At 52.2% G+C, this 22,755-nt stretch overlaps 1 protein-coding gene across 5 annotated transcripts; it reads left to right on the top strand.

The window, feature by feature from the left end:
* The first annotated feature begins 71 nt into the window (after positions 1-71).
* Positions 72-18,355, top strand: FLOT2 (flotillin 2). Of its 5 annotated transcripts, none has more exons than XM_037493511.2 (11): positions 72-200; positions 7,012-7,093; positions 12,608-12,698; positions 13,744-13,867; positions 14,272-14,390; positions 14,502-14,615; positions 14,716-14,835; positions 14,925-15,139; positions 15,533-15,716; positions 16,004-16,153; positions 16,264-18,355. In XM_037493511.2, the coding sequence occupies exons 1-11, from the start codon at positions 152-154 to the stop codon at positions 16,300-16,302; spliced, it is 1,287 nt and encodes a 428-aa protein (XP_037349408.1). In that variant the 5' UTR covers positions 72-151; the 3' UTR covers positions 16,303-18,355. The 5 variants fall into 5 exon arrangements, with proteins under 5 accessions (XP_037349408.1, XP_037349409.1, XP_037349411.1 ...); XM_037493512.2 differs by lacking the exon at positions 12,608-12,698 and adding an exon at positions 10,475-10,565; XM_037493514.2 differs by having other exon boundaries at positions 101-216; positions 16,264-18,354.
* Positions 18,356-22,755: the final 4,400 nt, after the last annotated feature.

The raw sequence follows: 22,755 nt of genomic DNA, 5'->3' as shown, positions 1-22,755 counted from the left end.
ACACTTCCGGGGGGCTGCGGGCGCGGAGGGGCGCGGGCGGGCGGCCGCGGGGGTGGCGGGATAGGCTGGGCGCGGCTGGCGTGTAGGGTGCAGGCCGGCTGCTGCGGTCCGGGTCTCTGCGCTCCCCGAGGGCCTCCGTCCCGCCGACGCCATGGGCAACTGCCACACCGTGGGGCCCAACGAGGCGCTGGTGGTTTCAGGTGAGGGGGCAGCGAGGTAGGTGGGCCTGAGGCGCCCAGCGCCGGGATGGTGTTTGGGGGCGGGCGCAGTGCCTGGAAAGGCGGGGGGAGGGCACGCGGGGTGGGTGCAGGGCTGAAGAACAAACGGGTAAGCCTGGGGTTACCGGGGTGCTGGGCCTGGCTCACGGCGCCCCCGCACCCCCTTTCCAAGAGGGACCCCCATACCACACCAGTATCCCGCGCCCTCGCGCACCCACCTAGGGCTTCCGCTGCAACTGCGTGTTTTCTCGTGTTTATTCCCTCGTTTCTCCGCCTCCTCCCGAGGCAGGGTTCACACACACACACACACCCGCCGCTCCACTGTGCGGCCTTGGGGGTCCCGAACTGACGCTTTGGGGTTCCGGGAAGGAGGAGCCCCGCGGTTCCCAGAACACAGCGGTTTGGCTGGATTCCAATGCCAGGGACTGGCGTTGGTTCGCGCAGTTTTGGAGGGCAAGTGCCTGTATGGGGAAGGCCGCTGGGACTTGGATGCTTCCCCCGGCTCCGGCAGACCCGTTAATTCCGAGCAGGCTGGGGCTTGCTAGGGTTTCCGGGAATTGACAGCCAGGGAGTCGCGGGTGCGGCCTCTACAGGTTGAGAAACCCGGCTCTGCTCCGAGGCTGGATTGCAAAATTGTTGCAGGCTCCAGAATTTCTGTGAGCTTAGAAGTGGGGCTTGGGGACTGCAGCTTTGGAAAGGGGAGAGAGAGCTTGCCTTAAGACTGCGATTTAATTTGGACACTGGATGTCTTGAAGGGAGATGGCCACCAGTTTGTACCAGTTTGTACATCCCAGCCTGACAACTGCTGGGCAAGGGCTGTGTTTCCTGACAGCTTGGAGGCCTGTAGCTTCAGAATTCTTCATGTCTTCCCACTGTCAATGCCTATTTTCGGCTGTGTGCAGTTGTTAGGGCTGGCTGCAGAAATGGGTACAAGGGGCTGGGTTAGGTCAGGGTTTATTAGCTCCCCAGCCTTAAGATGTGTGATCAATCTGTTGGGAACTTTTAGCCCAGAATATGGCATTCGGCTCAGGTTGGACCTCAAAATCATTCTCCAAGGGACAGGAAATCGCACTCTCCCTGACCCTACTCCACTGAGGGAAGTGGAATATTTAACTTCTCTAAAGACCAGAGATAGCCTTAGGGTCAGAGGAAGTGCCAAGCTGCTCTGCTTAACCACTGCAGCATGAGTTCAATCCCTGGTGGGCCAGGGAGATGCCCACATAGCCCAGCAGACCTCCCTTTTCTCACCCACTGCTCCCCTCAGCAGTGTATTTCAGTCAGTCAGTTTGTTCTGTTCCCCACTCTGTCTCTGGTGAATCCTCTTCCCCCTTCACACACCCCAGCTCTTGTATTCACAAATAAATAAATCTTTAGAAAATTAAAAATATAAAATGCTGCACTTGGCCATCTGTAAGACCTGGGCCTATCTCCCAGCTCCCCTCCCCAAAAAGGCTTTTAGAACCTGAATCTGCACCCCCAGTTTGTTTTTCTTTTTTTTTTTTAATAATTTTTTTTAATATTTATTTATTTATACATACAAGCACTGGGTACAGTCAGAAGTGCGGGAGGGTGAGAGAATTCACCAGAGCCAGAGCGGGGAGCAGAGCAGGCAGAAGGACCGAAGTACACTGCTGAGGGGAGCAGCGGGCGGCAGGAGAGGTCTGCGCGCCATGTGGGACCCTCCCCTGGTGGCCAGGGAGCAGCCGGGGATCGAGCCGGCGCTGCAGAGGCTGTGGGCAGCTTCGCAACCCAGCGCTCAACAGCTGCGCCACCGGGGAGGCCCTCCCAGTTTGTTTTTCTTAAGGACTGTCTTTCTGGAAGCCTTCCACTGGACTGAGGAGACAAAAGCTCTCCAAGAGAGCCTTGAGGCGGAAGGGTAAGAAGAGCCCAAGAGCCCCTCCAGTTGCGGGGAACCTAGTCCTCTGGCCAGAAGCTGGTGCAGTGCTAGCTTCGAAGCTGTTTTAGGGGTGGAAAGTGGAGGCTGTGCTGAGAATTGAGGGTGCTGGAGTCAAGTAAGATTGGGAGAAAACTGGCAGGTATAATGCCTGGTGTATAGTACCTTGGGATTTGAGATGAGATGATTAAACTGAGATTCAGTGGACTCCCAAGAGGGCAGAGCAGCTGTTCCTACCTGCCCGCACCTGGTTACTTAGCCTGCATCTGAGTCCAGAGGCATCTCACTCAGCCCAGTTTCAGGAGGATGCTGATACATTTCATGGTCATCTTTTCCACCTGAAAAGTCTGGATACTCTTATTTTCCAACCTCCCTCCTTCCTTCTGTAATAAGAAACCTTTTTCTCTCTGTACTTCCAGGAATTTAAAGAGAATCCAAATATCATACATACACCTTTTTCTCATCTCTTCAAGAGGTCAGAGGTTTTTAACCTGGCTTTTGTGCATAGAATTTAGAGCTTTGTGCATTTGAATGGGGGGAAAGTTCATTTTAATTTTCACTAACTTTTTTTTTTATATTTATTTAGTAGAATCGGGATGTAGGCCAGAGGTGGGGGGTGAGAGGAAATTAAGAAATTAATTAGAAATTGGGTCTCCCCAGTGGCGCAGCGGTTGAGCGCTGGGTTGCAAAGCTGCCCGCAGTCTGCGGTGCCGGTTCGATCCCCGGCTGCTCCCCGGCCACCAGAGGAGGGTCCCACATGGCGCGCAGACCTCTCCTGCCGCCCGCTGCTCCCCTCAGCAGTGTACTTCGGTCCTTCTGCCTGCTCTGCTCCCCGCTCTGGCTCTCGTGAATTCTCTCACCATCCCGCGCTTCTGACTGTACCCAGTGCTTGTATAAATAAATAAATCAATCTTTAAAAAAAAAAAAAAAAAGAAAAGAAATTAATTAGAAATTAAGCTATTTATTAGATCTACCACTAGATCTTATTATTTGATGTACTAATAAAGAAGCACATATTACTGCTTGACATATTTGGCTATTTTGATAATTTAATCGAATGTTTCTTATGTATTTATAAACATTCTGAGATTTCCTGAAGTGTGGTGAGAGAAGGCCACAAAATGGTCTATCTGGACTGGTAGGAAGAAGTAGAAGAGGGCAGAAAGGGAAGAATACAACTGTGTCAGGGTAGGAGCTGAGAGTTGGGTGGAAGTTACCCTGTGATTCTTCAGTTTGGTTGAGGACAAAGAAAAGGAAAGCAAGTTGGATTTTTAAAAGTGACAAAATTAGGAGAACTTCCAGGTCTCAAGACAGTGGGCACTAGGGAGGTCAAGGAAGACACACCTAAGTATCCTCTTTTAGGAGTGGTACTCAGGCTGTGTGACCTGGAAGTTGGAAGGAAGATGCCTTCTGGTGGGGAGCCAGTCGGGGGCAGGGCAGCCTAGCAGTCCAGCTTCCTGTTGTTGCTACCCTGGAACTTGGCCCTGTTGGCCACGGTTCAACTTGAGCTGTGGCAGTCGGCTCCCAAGGTCAGAGAATAAGCAAAAGGTAGAGTGCGCACTCGCCCCTGCCGCCACATCCTGCCAGAGCACACGGAGAATTACACTGGAGCTGGCTGGAGACAGCCGCGCCCAGCCCCCATCAGGCCAGAAGAAGTAGAACAAGCTGAGATTTTTGACCCTCTTCCAGTTTCACTGGATCCCAAAGATGGTTTAGATTTCAAATTAACTGCTTGTCCTTGGAGGCCTCCCTTGTCCTACTCCCCAGAGTAAAAAAGCCTGCAGTGACTTTCTTCTGAGCTACAACCTTCTGGACAGGTATTTCCACCACAAAGAAACTGACAATGACCTAAGACTTCCTCCTGCCCCTACTCTGGTGTAGGCCAGAGGTTGGGGGGGGGGGGTTAGGGTAGGGCAGGGTTCACCAAAGACAGAATGGAAAGCAGAACAGGCAAATCTTGGCCTCCCTCATGGTACATGGGTTAAGGCACAGCACTATGAAGCTATCAGCAGCCACTGCAGCGCATGTTCGATCCCCAGCCAGGGAGGTGACCCACATGGCACAGCAAATCTCTCTTGTCTTGCCCCTCAGCAATGTATCTCAGTCAGTCCACCTCTTCTGCTCCCCACTCTGTGGTGAATCCTCATAAATAAATCTTAAAAAAAAAAAAAAAAAACACGCAGATCTACTGAAATACACTGCTGAAGAGAGCAGCAGAGGAAACAGGAGAGGTTTGCTGTGCCATGTGGGTCAGCTCCCTGGCCAGCTGCAGTGGCTGGCTGATAGCTTGATAGCTGTTTTTAACCCCTGTGCCACCAGGGAAGCCCTATACTTCCAGTTTGGTAGCACCTAGCCATGTGGCCATTTAAATTGAAATTAGTTAAATTAAAATTTTAGTTTCTTGGCCTCCCTGGTGGCGCATGGGGTTAAGCACCATGTAAGGGGTTAAGCACCGCACTATGAAGCAACCCGCAGCCTCTGCAGCACAAGTTTGATCCCCAGCCAGCCAGGGAGAAACCACATGGCGAAGCAGACCTCTCCTGTCTCGCCCACTGCTCCCCTCAGCAGTGTGCCTCAGTGTCAGTCTGCCTGTTCTGTTCCCCACTCTGTCTCTGGTGAATCCTCTCACCCCCCACATCTCTGGCCTGTAACCCAGCTCTCATGCCCCAGAAATAAATAAATCTTTAAAAAAATAAAATAAAATTTAAATTTCTCAGTACACCAGTCACATTTCCTGTGCTCAGTAGTCACAGGTGACTAGTGGCTGCATTACTGCACAGCACAACTGGAGAGCATTTTCATCCTTGCAGAAAGTTCCCTTGCACAAGACTAGAAGTACCTTCCCACATTATCCACCACATCAGCCTGGGTCACTCTAAGAGGCTTCTACCCATTCTCTCTGACGCCAGTATGTTCCCTTTGTGTAGTAGTGTTTCAGAAATACAAATGTAAGTTTGTATTTGTGGGAAAAAAAAAAAAGAGGGGCCTCCCTGGTGGCACAAGAGATTAAGCAACCACACCATGAAGCAATCTGCAGCCTCTGCAGCACAAGTTCGATCCCCGGCCAGCCAGGGAGCAACCCACATGGCACAGCAGACCTCTCCTGGCTCACCCGCTGCTCCCCTCAGCAGTGTATTTCACTCAGTCTGCCTGTTCTGTTCCCCACTCTGTCTCTGTGGAGCCTCTCGCCCGCCCCCCGCCTCCGCATCTCTGGGCTGCACCCCAGCTCTTATATGCATAAATAAATAAATAAATCTTTAAAGAAAAAAAAGGCTTTTTTTTTTTTTTTTTTTTTTTGAGATTTATTTTATTGGGCCTCCCCTGGTGGCACAGTGGTTGAGCGTTGGGCTGCAAAGCTGCCCGCAGCCTCTGCAGCACCGGTTCAATCCCCGGCCACCAGCAAGGATCCCACATGGCACGCAGACCTCTCCTGCCGCCCGCTGCTCCCCTCAGCAGTGTACTTCGGTCCTTCTGCCTGCTCTGCTCCCCGCTCTGGCTCTGGTGAATTCTCTCACTCTCCCGCACTTCTGACTTTACCCAGTGCTTGTATAAATAAATAAAAATAAATCCTTAAAAAAAAAGATTTATTTTATTTATTTATGCATACAAGAGCTTGGGTGCAGGTCCAGGGGTGCGGGGGGGGGCAGAGTATGAGAGTTTCACTACATTATATCCTTGTGTTTTCTTCCTCTCTCTCTCTTTCTCTCTCTCTCTCTCTCTCTCTCCCCTCCCCCCCCCTTGTATTGTGTGGTGCTTGCTCTCACCACACACACCCTGCTCCTTAGTCTAACATCTGAGACACTGATCTACCCTCTGCCCCATCACCCCACCTTGTTCCCTGATTTAGGTTCCCAGAGAGGCTATAATACAATTATGAATAACTAACTCAGACCTTTGACTTTGGGAGGCACATGCTCCAAGACTTTCCTGAAAACCCAGGTTTGTGAACATGGGAGTGATGACACCCATTGGCTTTTTCCCCCAATCTCATTTCCTTTGAACCATCTGTTGTCTGTACATTTCTTTGTGCTTCAACTTAACTGCCTCTCCAACTTTTACTAAAGTTTTCTTGAACTGGATGAGTAGTTTTGGCATTAGCAGGGAGGGTCATTACAAGAGTTTCGGGAATTGATATATGTTCATTCTGCATGGAGGGCATGCTGAACATGTCCATTGCTGCGCCATGTGGGTCAGCTCCCTGGCCAGTGACCTCATGCTGCAGTGGCTGCTGATAGCTTGATAGCCCTGGGTCGTGGCCACATGCAACATTCAGTTTGGCTAATATCTCGTTTCCAGGAACCATTTCCTTTTTAGATCCTTTCTCTTTCCTTCTCTTCTCTCATTGGTACGACCTTATCTCCCCCCATCTGTTTGGCCCATAAGAGGAACAGTTACCGTGAAGGGCCTGCGAATGGAGAACCTACCCCACCGGCTCCCATCTTCACCTGGAGACCCCCTCCTGTCAGCCTCCTAGTGTCAGGTCCCCTGCTTCCCTATCTGTGCCCTAACAAGCAAATCACATGATATTCCAGTTACCTCCAGGAAAGGTCCCTCCCAGTTGTATCTCCTCCTACAAGAGGTGTCTTCATATCTGTATTCTCAGCACAGAAAAATGCTCTGTTTTTGAGTGAATGCTTGGATAAAATATGGGCATTTTTCCTGTCCACTCCCACATACAGACTTCTCAACCTCTCATTGGAGAGCCTCCTTATGCCTACCAAACTAGATTCCGTGCCCCTAAAGGGCATGTCTCCCATTGATGTGTAACCTCAGCCCTGACCCCCAAAATGGGAGCTGTCAAGTGTTCAGAGCAGGTAAATGTCAAAGTTGCTGTGGGAGGGAGGGAAGAAAGGTCCAAGAACAGACTGACCAGCAGGGGTTTGTTTGCTTTGTTTCCAGGAGGCTGTTGTGGTTCTGACTATAAACAGTATGTGTTTGGTGGCTGGGCCTGGGCCTGGTGGTGTATCTCCGACACTCAGAGGTAAGGACCTGGAGTCTTGGGACCCTGGCGTCATGGTGGGCAAGGGAGAAAAGGACTTCTGGTGCTCCTGCCTTCACCCACCCGACAGCTAGAGCATCTGCCACTTGCCACATTCCATTCTGGAGGGTGGGGTCTCCTAAGAAGCAGGTGAAACGGGTGGCACAGGGAGGTCTGTCCATAGCCACCATCTCCCCAGTGGCTGTGCTTTTTCCACTGGAGCCTGAATTCTACCCTAGAGAATTCAGGGTCATGCTCAGACAGAATCCCAGTTCCTGATTCTAGCTCAAAGTGTTAATTCTATACCCCAATGATAGTGGGTCTAAGGAGGGAGGGAACTGCTAAAGAGACATCTTTTTTTTGTTTTTTCAAAGATTAATTTACTTGTACAAAAACTAGAGTACAGGCCAGAGGTGCGGGAGGATGAGAGAATTCACCAGAGACAGAGCGGGGAGCAGAACAGGCAGACAGGCGAAGCGGGCGAGGCTGGAGAGATCTACTGCGCCATGTGGGATTCTCCCTGGCCAGCCGGAAATCGAACCCGCGCTGCAGAGGCTGCGGACAGCTTCACAGCGCTGCGCTCAACCCGCTGCGCCACCAGGGAGGCCCAAGAGACATCTTTTTTTTATTTTAAGTTTTATTTTATTTATTTATGCATACAAGAGCTTGGGTGCAGGCCAGGGGTGCAGGGAGGGCAGAGTATGAGAGTTTTACCAGAGACAGAGTGGGGAGCAGAACAGGCAGATTGACTGAAATACACTGCTGAGGGGAGGAACGGGCAAGACAGGCGAGGTCTGCTGCATGTTGTGGGTTAGCATCATGTGGGATTGAACTCGTGCTGCAGTGGCTGCGAATAGCTTCATAGTGCTGAGACTTAACCCCTTGCGCCACCAGGGAGGCCCTGAAGAGACATCTTATGCACAGCCTCACCTCACCTGTGCAAGCTCAGGGATAGTCCAGGCAGGGACTAAATACCAGAGATGTACAAGGTGAAGTGGCTTGTGACAACAATGTGTTAGAGACGGGGGTGGGGAATCCAAGAAATTGGTGCTGAGGTAGGACAGGCCAGTCCTGTGGACCTCCTCAGTCAGTCTGGAAAGACTTACTAGAGGAAGGGAGATTACAGCTTCCCAGAGAGCCCACCATCAGGCTACACCTGCTGGCTCCCCCAGAGACCCCAGCAGGGCCAGGCTTGGACTGGCCTGTCCTGCCACCCTCATTGCCCACCCAAGAGAGATGAGTCATGCCAGCCACCTCCCCACTATCACCCCCTTCAAGATTTCAGATCAGGGGAGTGGCCTACATCCTTCCAACCAGGATCTAGAAAACGGGGACAGCAGAACTGGGGGAGTGGGAAGGGTTGGTCATCCCAAAAATGAAGCAATGGAGATTCCAGTGGAAATCCTCCACCAGTGGGTCGGGAGAAGCCCCACAGCCATACTGAGCAGCTGGTTCTTGAGGCTTCAAAGAGGCTGAGGGTGCCAGCTAGAGTAGCAGGTTGCAACTTTTAACTTTACTGATTTCCTAGTAACCTCCCTCCATTCTCCCATCTCTCCCCGCACTTTGCCCTGAGTTGAGGGATGCTGGCTGACTCTTCTGGCCCAGGGCCAAAAGCATCTGAAAGTAATCAATACTGGCCAAACTTCCTCTCAGGAGACGTAGGCACTCCTGAGTGGGACTGTTAGCCTGTCAGAAGCATGGGGTGTCCCCTCTAGAGACACTGCCACCACACCCCACATGCCAAAAGGTCCTGGGACAATAGAGAATCTAGTGCAAAGTACCGCCAGGCCCAGAGAGTTCCAGACTTAAAGCCTGTCCTGCATGGGCATCCACATTCTTGCTTCCCTTCCCATTTCTTACTCCAGGGAGCAAAGGGCCAGGACAGGAGGGCCAGGCTTCTCTGACAGCAGGTTTGGAAAGGGGCCTCATCTTAGGAAACTCAGTGTGCTGGGTGTGCTCCCTCTAGCCCCCTGACTGGTAGTCTGAGCCTGTAGTCCCTCCTCGTTAGGCCACTGCTCTGGGGACAACCCCTTTCCTGCCCCCTAGTTTAATCGGGGTCCCATCCACAGACTGAGGCATTTATTCCCCTAAGGCTGTAGGAACCTCTCAGGTCAGAGTAGAGGCTGCTAAAACCCAGTTGGATCCTCAAGGTACTTTCCACAGCCATCCTATGTCACCCACCCTCGGTGTCAGCCATGCTTCCTCCAGGCTCAGGGCATCCGTCCTCCTGCACTTTGTTGCTGCGTCCTGTACTCTCCTGAAGCCCTGATATGGACAGCTCTCTCCCCCTAGCTGAGCCATTCCTCTTCCCCTGGCATCTGAGCTGCAGCCTCCTGTCTTCTCTCCTTCCTTTCCCCCTCTCTCCCTCCTTCCCTCCTACTTCCCTCTCCTTCCCCGGAAGAGAGCTTGGTGGGTTCCTGTCTGAGCTGGGTCAACCGTCTTCAGGCCCAAGAGTGCCAGTGTTAGGGGCTCAAATGAAGGCAGCCTGTGCACCTCTGCATGATGGGGGCCCCCAGGACTGGCATTATAAGAGCTGAGGGGGCTCCAGATTGCCTGCTGCTTCCCACCCTCCACCCTCCCAGTTCACCTGCTTCTTCCTACTTCAGCCTCCCCTTCCACACTTTCCACAGCCCAGCCTTCGCCTGGCCCACCAGCCTGAGCGCACGTACACTCACACAGCCAAGGGGCCCAAGACGGATGGGCCTAGCAGCGTTTTCTACCATGATTCTTCTCTACCTGTGCCCAACTTTAGAAATCCCAGTGCATTACTCCGTCATCTTCCGCTTGTCCCTGTGACTACCCAGGCAGGGGCACGCTCTCTCCCCCAGCCTTCCTTGACACATACCACCCAGCCCCCAAGTCAAAAAGTCCAGAATCTTCTTTGGCCTTTTCTGGCCTTAAGTTGCCTTCCTACTGCCCTGAATAGGAGGAGCCAGTATTTATGGTGGCTCATTAATCCCCAGAGAAGCTTCCCCCTCCCAATTTCTGCAAACACAGGCTTGCCTGTGTTTAGAGGGTGGAGCTGAGGCTAAATGTCCCAAACTATGCCAGGAATCTCCTGTGAGAATGAGGTGGTGGCCCCAAGCCTTCCTACCTCAGGACATGGGCCCACCTCCCCAGCCCCCAACAGCTCCTCTTTAGAAGGGTTTGGGGGCTAGAGCAGAGACCCAGAGGGCTCAAGCCAGCATGGGGTTTTCTCTGTCTCCCTACAGCCCAATGCTGAGCTGGCAGTGGGGGGTTGAAATATTGAGAGCGCCCCGGCCCGACCCCCAGGCATCAGGCATCGGTGCTTGTCTGGTAACCACTGTGTGTGTTTGCTGTGTCCCCTCCTACCCTTCCTGTCCCTACCTCTCCCTACCCACCCCTCCCCCGGCTGCTCCTCAGACTGTCTCTGGAGGTTATGACCATCCTGTGTCGCTGTGAGAATATTGAGACGTCGGAGGGGGTCCCGCTATTCGTAACTGGGGTTGCACAGGTAATAACCCACCTGCTTCCTCCCCTGTGTCTAACTTTCTCTCTTCCTGCTCTGCGGGGCCAGGCAGGCAGGAGCCAGATGGAGTCCTCTCCTGAGAGTGTGCCTCCCTCCCCTCTGCCCCCACCTCTGCTGCTCTGGGTGCCAGGATGGATCCCTAAATATCCTTAGCTTCCTTGCCCTCCCCGACTGGGGCTGCTACTGGGGAAAGAGCAAGGGATTCTGGAAGCTCTGCCCAAGTCGACCAGTTCTGATTATGTGACAGAGCTGGACATTCAGCAATGGGAGTTCAGTGCTAACTACTGCTAAGGGCCTAGTCCCCCAGGCACCACAGAAACCCTTGCTAGCCCCTTATCCAGCCTGATACTCCAGTGGCAGGCCCAGCCCTCCTTCCTACAAAGCCAGAAGTAGATTCCATGGCGACTTCTGTTCACCCAGCCCCTTGCCCCCTCCGATCTCCTTGACCAGCCTGAGAGTAAAGAGCCTCTACCATTCCCCTCTGCCAGGTCTTTTGTTGAGCCAGTCGTCTCTTCTTCACTGGGCTACAGTTTCTCCATCTGGGAAGCGGGGAGGATCTTGCCCTCTTTGTGCCTGGTAGAGATATCAGAAAAGCAAGTAAAGTGATAGGAGGCTGCTCTAGGATTTTGGGGAAAGAAGTGCTAGAGAAACTGAAACTTGATCGTCGATAGGCTCTCCCTTTGACAAGCCAGTGATCTAGCATCTCACTCTCCGTTGCCGTGCAGTCAGAGCTGGTGAAATCTACTCTTGAGCCAGGGCATTTAGTAATTTTTGTTAGTAACTTTAGGTGCTTTCTTGGTACTGTGTGGGTTCTCGTCTCATTGCTCATTGCTCCATTCACCCACTCTCTGAACACCTGCTCAGTTCCAGACACTGTGGGCGCAGCAGTGAACATCAGAAAGCCCCTACCCCTCAGAGCTTGCATGTCATGGGTCTCCAGCTGGAAAAGACCTAAATGCCCTCTTCCCCATCCCTTCCCCTCTGCATGACATTGCCCTTCAGCCTTCTCTGGCAAAAGCCCTTCCTCTCACAGCCTGCCCTCTCTGACTGGGGAAGGGACCTTCCCCACCTTGTAGCCATGGAGGGCAGGCTTCAGTGCAGAGACCTAAGAAGCTTGGAATACCCTGTCTGGAATGGGTAGGGCCACAGCCTCCCTTGCCACCTCCTGTAAAGTAGGCCTGTCCCCCTCCAAACCCACTACTCTGCATGAAACAACTGCAGATGCCCTGGTCCCTTTTAAATTGGGTGACGTGGACTCAGAATGTGTGGGCAGAACAGGTCTCTAGGATTAGTGCTGCTTTGCCAGAAGGCTGTAGTGTGACCCCAGCCTACATTCTCCACATGAACCACGTGGGCCCAACCCCAGAGGGTAGTCTTCAAGTCACAGCCTGCTGCCAAGTAGAGGGACCAGGAAGGGCTTCCCTGGCAAGGATCAGGGGCAGGATTGACCCCGTCTTGGCCCAGCAGAAGGTGTGTTCCCACATGAACTCTAGGCAGGGCTTTCTAGGCAGCCCCCTGCCGCATTTCTGGGTGCTCAGCAGATCCAGGGGATGGGTGAGGGCTACGGGGGTATTCAGATGGCATCCATGGATAGCCTGCATGGCTCTGTGCATGCCAACACTTCCCTGCCTTCCACGGACATACACGCAGCTGTGCCTGGGCTTTCCCTAGCCCCTCCCAGCCCACACACCCACAGCCAAATCGTCTCGCCTGCCTTTCCCTCTCTTCAAGCCAGGCTGATTTAAGCAGAAACCATATGTGCACACGGGGGACACTTAGAAGACGCCTTCTCCTGGAGCCAGCTGTACCCACTCTACCCATCCTTCTCCTGGAGCCAGCTGTACCCTGCCACCCATCCCATGTCCTCACATACTCCCAGCTCTGACCCCTTGAAGAGTCCTCTCCACCCTCCTCAGCAATAGACCCCCTGGCCCGTCCCAGCCGCAGCAGTGCGATATTGGACTATCTCCCCACAGTCCCGGCCCTGGGTCCCCAGACCCATGCCCCTGTTTTGCGTTTTTTGGCAGGATTTCCCTAGAGATTATGACGTTGCAGCCCCGCTGCGAGGACGTAGAGACGGCCGAGGGGGTAGCTTTAACTGTGACGGGTGTCGCCCAGGTATAGTAACTCAGCAGCCCCACGCATGTCCATTGAGCCGCCTCGTCCCCGTGCTGGGGTTTGGGGGGAGGAGGAGAGGACGGCAGCCAGAGGCAGTCTCTCCAGAGCCCCTGCCCCTACCTCCTTCTTCCAGGAGAGGGTCGTTTTCACCACTGGAACGTACTCGCTCGCCCCTTGGCCACCCAGCAGGACTAACAGTCACCCTTCTCTCCTCAGCGGGCCTGCGAGGGACAGAAGCAGTTCAGAGGGCTCTTGTCTCACTAACCCCACCCCATTCTTTGCAGGTGTCAAAAATACCAAGCCCCAGAATCCAGATTCCCTGTTCCCTGGGTCGGGGCTGAAGGGGTGGGGCCAGAGGGTGAGCCCATCTGAGGCAGAAGAGCACTGGGCTCTGGAGGCAAGGCTTCGCTGCATTTCCAGCTCGGTGCCCGGGCGAGGGACTCCTTGCCCTTCCCACCTCTCAGCTTCACAGGGCAGTGAGGTTCAGCCATGTAATAGGCTTACTGGCTTAGTGCCTCGGAGGAAAGGCAGGAAGATGCCCACCCTCAGTGGCCACCCCCTGGACCAGTCTCCTGCCCTGTCTGGACTTTCTTCCCTAGTCTCTATCTGTCTGTTTCCCTGCTGCTCGTGCTCCTTTTTGCATTTTCTGTCCCTCGACCTGCAGGTCTCCCTACTGCAGGGAATCTGCAAAAGAGGAATTGGCTAATGAGGGAACAGTGGGATGGAAGGGCGGGGGGCAAGCCCCAAATGCCCATGGTGGTGCTCACTTCTCACTCTCAGTGATCTGCTATATGTGGTGGGCCTCTGCCCACCCAGAGGCCATGCCAGGGCCCAGTGGGGCCAGTGAAGATGAAATTTCTCACAGTAAGAATTTCCATATGTCCATCCCACTAAAGGCCCCAGACAGACCCTGCCCCCTCCCAGCCCTAGGCCTCTAGGTCTGAGAAAGGAGGGAGGAGCACAGCATCACCCTCTAAACCTCTGGGCTGGGGCCTCCCTCTCCCTCCCCTCAACCTGACTCAGGGGCCTTTGTGACCATCGGCAGGTGAAGATCATGACGGAGAAGGAGCTCCTAGCTGTGGCTTGTGAGCAGTTCCTGGGCAAGAATGTGCAGGACATCAAGAACGTTGTCCTTCAGACCCTGGAGGGACACCTGCGCTCCATCCTCGGTGAGGCGCCTTGCAGGGCCCCCTGACCAGTCCCAGGGAGGGTTGCAGGGCTGGGCGGGGGGGGCTGTAAGTTCCACTCAGCTTTCTAGCTGGAAAGCTGAAATGTTTTCTTCCAAGTATTTCCTTTCAAAACTTTGGGCAAATTGAATGAAGGGGAGGGCAACTGAGGGAGTTGGGGTTGTGTGGGACTGCCAGTCTGGTGAGGCATCTGGTGCTGCTTAGGACCCTTTTCCTCATCCAACGTGGATGCTGCATAAGGAGACTCAGCGTTAAACACTGTTAAGAAGAAACCCCAGGAAGACAGCTTAGACCACACTATCCTGCATACACTTAGACCTCTAGTGCAAGTATCCTCCCGGCTGGCTGGGGCCTTGGGGAGCCAACCTATGACGCTCTGCCCCTAGGAACCCTGACTGTGGAGCAGATCTATCAGGACCGGGACCAGTTTGCCAAACTGGTGCGGGAGGTGGCAGCCCCTGATGTGGGCCGCATGGGCATCGAGATCCTCAGCTTCACCATTAAGGTGCGGTGTGATGGGAAGGCTGTGGGCCCCAGCATCTGTCAAAGATGGGGGGCTTGGTGGGAAGGGCCTCTATGCCCTGAATACCTGTGACTGTTCCTCTTCCTTCCCCAGGATGTATATGACAAAGTGGACTATCTGAGCTCCCTGGGCAAGACCCAGACTGCTGTGGTACAGAGAGATGCCGACATCGGCGTGGCCGAGGCTGAGCGGGACGCTGGCATTCGGGTACGTGGGATTTCCTTCCTGCCCCCGAGGCAAGGAGCGCATGGGTAGTGAGACCTTGGTCACTCAGGGGACCCTCAGCACCCACCCCTTCGGTCCCCAGGAAGCCGAGTGCAAGAAGGAGATGCTGGATGTGAAGTTCATGGCAGATACCAAGATTGCCGACTCCAAGCGAGCCTTTGAGCTGCAAAAGTCAGCCTTCAGTGAGGAGGTCAACATCAAGGTGAGAAGCCACAGGGCATCCCGGGTTAGGGCTCAGGGCCCACGATTTGGTGACTAGCCCCTGATGTACTGATAACACTCCTGCTACAGACAGCCGAGGCTCAGCTGGCCTATGAACTACAAGGGGCCCGTGAGCAACAGAAGATCAGGCAAGAAGAGATTGAAATCGAGGTTGTGCAGCGCAAGAAGCAGATTGCAGTGGAGGCGCAGGAGATCTTGCGCACAGACAAGGAGCTCATCGCCACAGTGCGCCGCCCCGCCGAGGCCGAGGCCCACCGCATACAACAGATCGCCGAGGGGGAAAAGTGAGTGCCAGCCAGAGCCGAGGCTGGGGCTGAGCCAGGCTCCTTTGCCACCCACGAGATCCCTCCAGCCTCCTGACCATAGCTTGGAAGCAGCTTCTAACACCAACCCTCCCGTCCCCAGTACTCACTGTGAAGGGACTGTTGTGAGGAAGACAAGTAAAGGGGGTAGTGCTTAGCACAGAGGGTGTGGTGCTCGTCCCCTCTCCCATTAGCACCTGGGAGCCAGTGGCTTCTCCCTGGCCAGAATCAAGTTGCCATGGCAGCCCCCACCATCATCCCCACATCAACTTTACACCTGCCAGAACAGAGGGCTTGAGGGTTTGCTGACCCCCAAACTAAACTCGAGGGGACCCTGGCACTCCCCACTGATCCTGCCGGGCCTGAAACCCCCAGGGTGAAGCAGGTGCTCTTGGCGCAAGCAGAGGCTGAGAAGATCCGCAAAATTGGGGAGGCGGAGGCAGCAGTCATCGAGGCGATGGGCAAGGCAGAGGCTGAGCGGATGAAGCTCAAGGCTGAGGCCTACCAGAAATATGGGGACTCAGCCAAGATGGCCTTGGTGCTGGAGGCCCTCCCGCAGGTGAGGCTCCTCCACCCTGAGACTGGGGCTAGCTGGGCAAGTGCCACAACTCCTCTGGGCCTTGTCAGTAACATGACGACAGGCTGACTAGAAGCACTTAATGGGAGAATCCTTGGCAGGGGGCAAGAAACTGACAAGCCTGGGCTCGTATCTGGCTCATGGGGTCTCTCTGACCATGGCTTGCAAATAAGGGCCACCAGGCTGCTTTGGGGTTTGGGTGACATGCCTGCTGGGCAGGCAGGTAGACAGGGATACCAACCAAACTCTCTTCTCGCCCCATCTGCTAGATTGCTGCCAAAATTGCCGCCCCACTCACCAAAGTCGATGAGATCGTGGTCCTCAGTGGGGACAACAGCAAGGTGACGTCAGAAGTGAGCCGACTGCTGGCAGAGCTGCCTGCTTCTGTGCATGCCCTCACAGGCGTGGACCTGTCTAAGGTGTGTGCCTGGTGAGGGTCGGGGGTGATCTGGCCGGCACGCTGTACTGGCTCAGGTGGAGGGTTGTGGGCCCCAGAGTCTGGACTTCATGGCTTCTTCCGTCTTTGCAGATACCCCTGATCAAGAAGGCCACCGGTGCACAGGTGTGAGACTCCAGAAGGCCTTCGTCCTTCAGCAGCCGCCCGCCCCTCCCTCCAGCACCCGTTTTAATACCACAGGGACAATGGGAACGTTACTGACTCTGGTGCCTTATTTTGTAGGGACCAGAAGTGCTGCCTGTTCAGGCCGTCTCTGGCTTTCTGCCCTCTCTCCCATCTCTGTCTCCCTCCTCTCCTCTGCCCCACACCCTCACTTTCACTGCCATATTCACCTGGTTTGTCTCTCTCACCCTCATCTGCCTGTGTGTTTCTTCCCCATTTTGTGTCTCTCTCAGCCTCTCTCCTTCCACCCTATATATATGTCGTGTGGTGTAAGCTCTGAAGATGTTTATTATAATCACTGTCTGCGGGGGGTGGCCCTGCTACTCCTCAGAATCCTGGTGCCTTGAAGTTCTCTGTGCATCTATCTGTCCGTCCTCCCTGTGGCCCTGGCCAGAGGTCAGCATGGGTGCAAGGGGTCTGGGTAAGATGGCCACCCTCCCCTCTCCTGGCCTGGTCTTCCCAACCCAAAACCCTGCACCAGGAAGCCCCAGGCCTCAGACTTCAGCCCCTCTAGGCCTTGGTGGCTGTGGCCTACAGGCCCAGGGCTGTTGCCCTTCACTTTACCCCGCCCTAGCCCCAGGTCTGCTCTCATACCTGAAATCTTTCTCCCCCATCCCGGGGCACAAAGGTAAGGCCTCCTGTATACAGCAGCTCCCTCAGTTTACTACTGCCTTAGGAGGCTCCTTTGTGTGCTCAGGGAAGTCCCCTTCATGGACTTGCTCCTGCTGGGTGGAGTAGGGCTTGGTCCCAACTCTGCTAAACCTTTCTGGGATCAGGGTCTAGCCCTGTTGGGGACTCGGAAGTGTAGACCCTCTTCCCGGATATCGGGAATCTAGTGCTATAGACTGGCCAGCCAGACCCCTGTGCCATCTTTCTTCCTGGCCAGAGTGATAGGGTTCTAGCCATGGGAGGCAGCCCAGTCCTCTGTCTCCTTGCTGTAGTGGAGGCAGAAGCACCCAAGGCCCAAACATCCTGGCAGGGATGCTGTGGGTGTCCTATGGTCCCAGTCCCCTACCCCTGGCCTTGCCCCAGCCTATGTAGCTGTTCCTGCATGTGGATGCTGCATGTCTGGTCTGGGGCTTGGATGCTGCACTGCCCCACTGCCTGACCCTTGTGATAAAATAAAGATGTTATGCCTACACCTGGCATTGTGTCTTCTGTGAGGGGAGAACCAACCAGGTTCCCCACCAACACGCTTTTCAGCCTCAAGCTGCACTTTACCTGTTCTTCCCTACCGTAGCCACTGGGGGGCATTAGTACACTGGCCTTGCCCCATTCATGGCCTGGGGCAGGGCCTTGATTCCCTGAAGAGCTGGACCTAAACCCTCGGAGAACTGGCCCCAGTGCAGGCAAAAGACAGAGGGAGTTGCTAGGTTTCCTTCACCTTTGTGTCTCCCTGAGCCTTAGTAATGGAGACCACTTCTCAAGAGGATGAACTCTGGCTGCTTGGGTTGAAATTTCAGCTCTGTTGTTTATTACCTGTATAATCTCAGGCAAGTAACTTAATCTTTTGGGCTTCAGTCTTCTTACTTCGCAAATGTATGTGCTTGCTATGTGCCAGGCATTGTCCTACATGCTGGGGAGACTGGTGAACAAAACAAATCCCTAGCTTTTAGAGCTTACATTCAGGTGGAAGAAACAAAAATTAAATATACAATATGCTAGATAATGGTATATAAGAGAAGAAAACAAAACAGGGAATGGTAGAGCTTCATTAAGAAAACACTGAGGAGGGCCTCCCTGGTGGCACAAGGGGTTAAGTCTCAGCACTATGAAGCTATCCACAGCCATTGCAGCATGAGTTTGATCCCCTGACAGGGAGGTGACCCACATGGCACAGCAGACCTCTCCTGTCTCGCCCACTGCTCCTCTCAGCAGTGTATTTCAGTCACTCCACATGTCCTCCCCACACTGTCTCTGTTGAGTCCTCTCACCCCCCACACCTCTGGCCTGTACCCCAGTTCTTTTAACCATAAATGAATAAATCTTTTTTTTTATACCATATATTAGACAATCTTTTATTTTATTTTTTTTAAATAATTTTATTTTTATATTCCCCCATACAATTGCAAATGCCCCATTCTGACCCCAATCCCTCCCCTCCCGGCCCCCACCTCCCAAAAAGTGTCTCTGGTTCATAGTTTTTTGTTGATTTTGATTTTCACTTTCTTATAGTTATTCACATAAATGAATAAATCTTTAAAAAAAAAAAAAACACTTCTTTAAAAAGAAAGAAAACACTGAGGAAAATAAACAAATAAGCCATATAGATACCTGAGGAAAGTGCTTTTCTTCTACAGACCCTGAGATGGAGTGTCTGGCATGATTAAAGAGCAGCAAGGAGGGCCTCCCTGGTGGCGCACGGGGTTAAGCACAGCACCATGAAGCAGTCTGCAGCCTCTGCAGCATGAGTTCAATCCCCCAGCCAGCCAGGGAGCTACCCACATTGCTGAGCAGACCTCTCCTGTTGTGCCTGCTGCTTCCCTCAGCAGTGTGTTTCAGTCAGTCTGCCTGTTCTGCTCCCCATTCTGTCTCTCGTGAATCCTCTCACCGTCCCCGTCCCCCCGCACCATTGGCCTGTACCCCAGCTCTTGTATGCATAAAAAAATAAATCTTTAAAAAAAAAAACAGCTGAAGGGGGTCAATGTGTTGTTTTTTTTAAAGATTTACTTATGTATACAAGAACTAGGGTACAGGCCAGAAGTGCAGGGGGCGGGGGAGAGGATTCACCAGAGACAGAGTGGGAAACAGAATAGGCAGATCTACTGAAATACACTGCTGAGGGGAGCAGTGGTCGAGCCAGGAGAGGTCTGCACCATGTGGGTCACTTCCCTGGCCAGGAATCAAACAGATGATGCAGTGACTGCTAACAGCTTCATAGTGCTGCGACTTAACCCCTTGCACCACCAGGCAGGCCTTGGGGTCAGTGTGTTTAGAAGTGAGGGAAAGTGGTAGTACATGAGATCAGGATGGAAACCTGCTTCCAGATCATGTAGAACATTAATAGCGTACATTTTGTAGATGACTGGATCAAGAAGATGTGGTACATATACACCATGGAATATTACTCAGCATTCAAAAAAGATAAACACATGCAATTTGCAGCAACATGGATGGTGCTGGAAGGGATCATGCTCAGCGAAATAAGCCAGAAAGAAAAAGAAAAATACCAGATGGTCTCACTCATAGCAGGAATCTAGAAAACTTAAATAAGGGACCAGGAAAAAGAATAACTATAAGAAAGTAAAAATCAAAATCAACAAACAACTATGACCCAGAGACACTCTATGGGGGGTGGGGGGCGGGGAGGGGAGGGCTTGGGGTCAAAAGAAGGGGGTTGCAATTGTATGGGGAATATAAAAATAAAATTTATAATTAAAAAAAATAGCGTACATTTTGGTCTTTACTCTGAGATAGGAAGTACGTGGAGGGTTTCAGAGAGGAATGATGTGGTCTGACTCAGCTAAAGCGATCTTTAGAGGCCGTGAGACACTTCAAAGGAGAAAGGAAAAGCTTTTGAAAAGATGGTTCTCGAACATCAATGTAGGGAAAAAATTGAATCACAACCCATAATTCCATATACAAAATGTAGTTTGAGTTGGATCTTAGACAATATAAAAACTCAAACCATAAATTTTATACAATAACAGGGAAATGTTTTTAAGAATTTGGCATATGGGCCTCCCTGATGGCACAAGGGATTAAGCACAGCACTGTGAAGCTATCCGCAGCCTCTGCAGCATGAGTTCAGTCCCTGAGTTCGATCCCCAGTCAGCCAGGGAGCTATCCACATGGCGCAGCAGACCTCTCCTGTTTCGCCCACTGCTCCCCTCAGCAGTGTATTTTCAGTAGATCTGCCTATTCTTCTCCCCACTCTGTATCTGGTGAATCCTCTTACCCCCACACCTCTGGCCCCAATTCTTGTATGCATAAATAAATAAGTCTTTAAAAAAAAAGAAAATGGAATGTTCTTAGTCAGAAAAAATGTAATATATCAATCTAACAAAGGACTTGCCTCCCATATGTAAAAATTAGAGCTCATACAAAAGTTTTTTGTAACTATGTTTGGTGACAGATACACTGATTTACTGTGATGACCATATCACAATATATACAAATATCAAATTAAATTGTGTACACCTGATACTAATGTTATATGTCAATTATACCTTAATTTAATTTATTTTTATTTTTATTTTTTGTTTCTTGGTCTTTTATATTCAAAAAGGCAAGTTTATTTTAAAAAGGGAAGGGAAGGCCGCCCCAGTGGCGCAGCGGTTGAGCGCTGGGTTGCGAGGCTGCCCACGGCCTCTGCAGCGCTGGTTCGATCCCCGGCTGCTCCCCGGCCACTGGAGGAGGGTCCCACATGGCGCGCAGACCTCTCCTGCCGCCCGCTGCTCCCCTCAGCAGTGTACTTCGGTCCTTCTGCCTGCTCTGCTCCCCGCTCTGGCTCTGGTGAATTCTCTCACCCTCCCGCGCTTCTGACTGTACCCAGTGCTTGTATAAATAAATAAATAAATAAATAAATAAATCTTTTTTAAAAAAAAAGTGATTTTATTAAATAAATAAATAAATAAATAAAAAGGAAGGGAAGTCAAGGATGCTTGCACAGACACAAGCGGGCAGAAGGAGCTGCCCCTGAAAGGGACAGGTTTCTTAAAAGAGATGCCTGCACAGTCACAGGTGGACAGTGGCGGGGAGAGCTGCCTCTGCTGCTTTGCAAAGGGAGGAGGTTGGTGAAGAGAAACACCTGCATAGTCACAGGAGGGCAGGACTGCTGCCTGTGACTAGAAAAAGGCGCTCCTACAAATCACTGACAAGCGACAGGAACATCATTCTGAATGCCCGGCTGAGAATAGAATGAAGAGGCAAGGGAGGCAGCAGGAGACCAGTTTCTTCTCACCAGTATTGCAATAATACAGATGAAATATGTTGGCAACTTGGACTAAAGTTGGTGAGAAGCACTGGTATGTTTTGAAATAGCCAGCATTGCTGACATATTAGGTATGAGGGGAAAAAAAGAAAAAAGAAAAAATGCCACATCCAATATGCCACATCCATGAATTTGAAGATACCACTTCTCCCAACTGATCTATAGGTTCAATACAATCCCAATCAAAACCCCAAGTTTTTTTTTTCAAAGATTTATTTATTTATTTATACATACAAACACTGGGTACAGTCAGAAGCACGGGAGGGTGAGAGAATTCACCAGAGCCAGAGCGGGGAGCAGAGCAGGCAGAGGGACCGAAGTACACTGCTGAGGGGAGCAGCGGGCAGCAGGAGAGGTCTGCGCGCCATGTGGGACCCTCCTCCGGTGGCCGGGTAGCAGCTGGGGATCGAACCAGTGCTGCAGAGGCTGCGGGCAGCTTCGCAACCCAGCACTCAACTGCTGGGCCACCGGGGAGGCCCAAAACCCCAAGATTTTTAAATAAATTAAATAAATTTTGACAAATTTATTCTGAAATTTAGAGAGAAATGCCAGGGGATCAAGAACAAGCGCAACAAATTAAAACAAAGAACAAAGTTAGAGCATTTAAACTATCAGATATCAGGGCCTCCCTGGTGGCGAAAGGGGTTAAGATGCAACCCATGAAGTTGTCTCCAGCCACTACAGCACGAGTTCGATCCCTGGCTGGCCAGGGAGCTACCCACATGGCACAGCAGACCTCTCCTGCCTCGCCCGCTGCTCCCCTCAGCAGCATGTTTCAGTCAATCTGCCTGTTCTGTTCCCCACTATCTCTGGTGAATCCTCTCACCCCCACACCTCTGGCCTGTACCTCACTTCTTGTATGCATAAATAAATAAATCTTTGAAAAAACAACAGTGTATCACTGGCACACAGTAGATCAATGTGGTAGCATGGAGAATCCCGCAATAGATCCATTTGTTTTATGACAAAAGTGCCATTGCAGAGATGGGGGGAAAGGACAATCTTTTTGATAAAAGATAATGTATATCTATCTGTGTCAGGGGGAAAATATTACTAATCCTGAATCGCACACAGTACACACACACTCAATTCCAGATAAACTATAGATCTAAACGCAAAAAATAAAAGAATAAAATGTTAAAAATTACAACACACGGGCCTCCCCGGTGGCGCAGTGGTTGAGTGCTGGGTTGCAAAGCTGCTCGCAGCCTCTGCGGCACCAGTTCGATCCCCGGCTGCTCCCCGGCCACCTGAGGAGGGTCCCACATGGCGCGCAGACCTCTCCTGCCGCCCGCTGCTCCCCTCAGCAGTGTACTTCATCAGTCTGCCTGCTCTGCTCCCCGCTCTGGCTCTGGTGAATTCTCTCACCCTCCCGCGCTTCTGGCTGTGCCCAGTGCATGTATAAACAAAAAAACAAACAAAACAGACAAGCAAATAAATGGATGAAACATGCCTCTTAAAAAAAAAAA

The sequence above is a fragment of the Talpa occidentalis genome, unplaced genomic scaffold, assembly GCF_014898055.3.
Source record: "Talpa occidentalis isolate TD23 unplaced genomic scaffold, MPIMG_talOcc4v2.1 talOcc4.7, whole genome shotgun sequence".
Taxonomy (NCBI): domain Eukaryota; kingdom Metazoa; phylum Chordata; class Mammalia; order Eulipotyphla; family Talpidae; genus Talpa; species Talpa occidentalis.
Note: the sequence above shows the minus strand (reverse complement) of the source record. Positions and strands in the feature narration are given on the sequence as shown.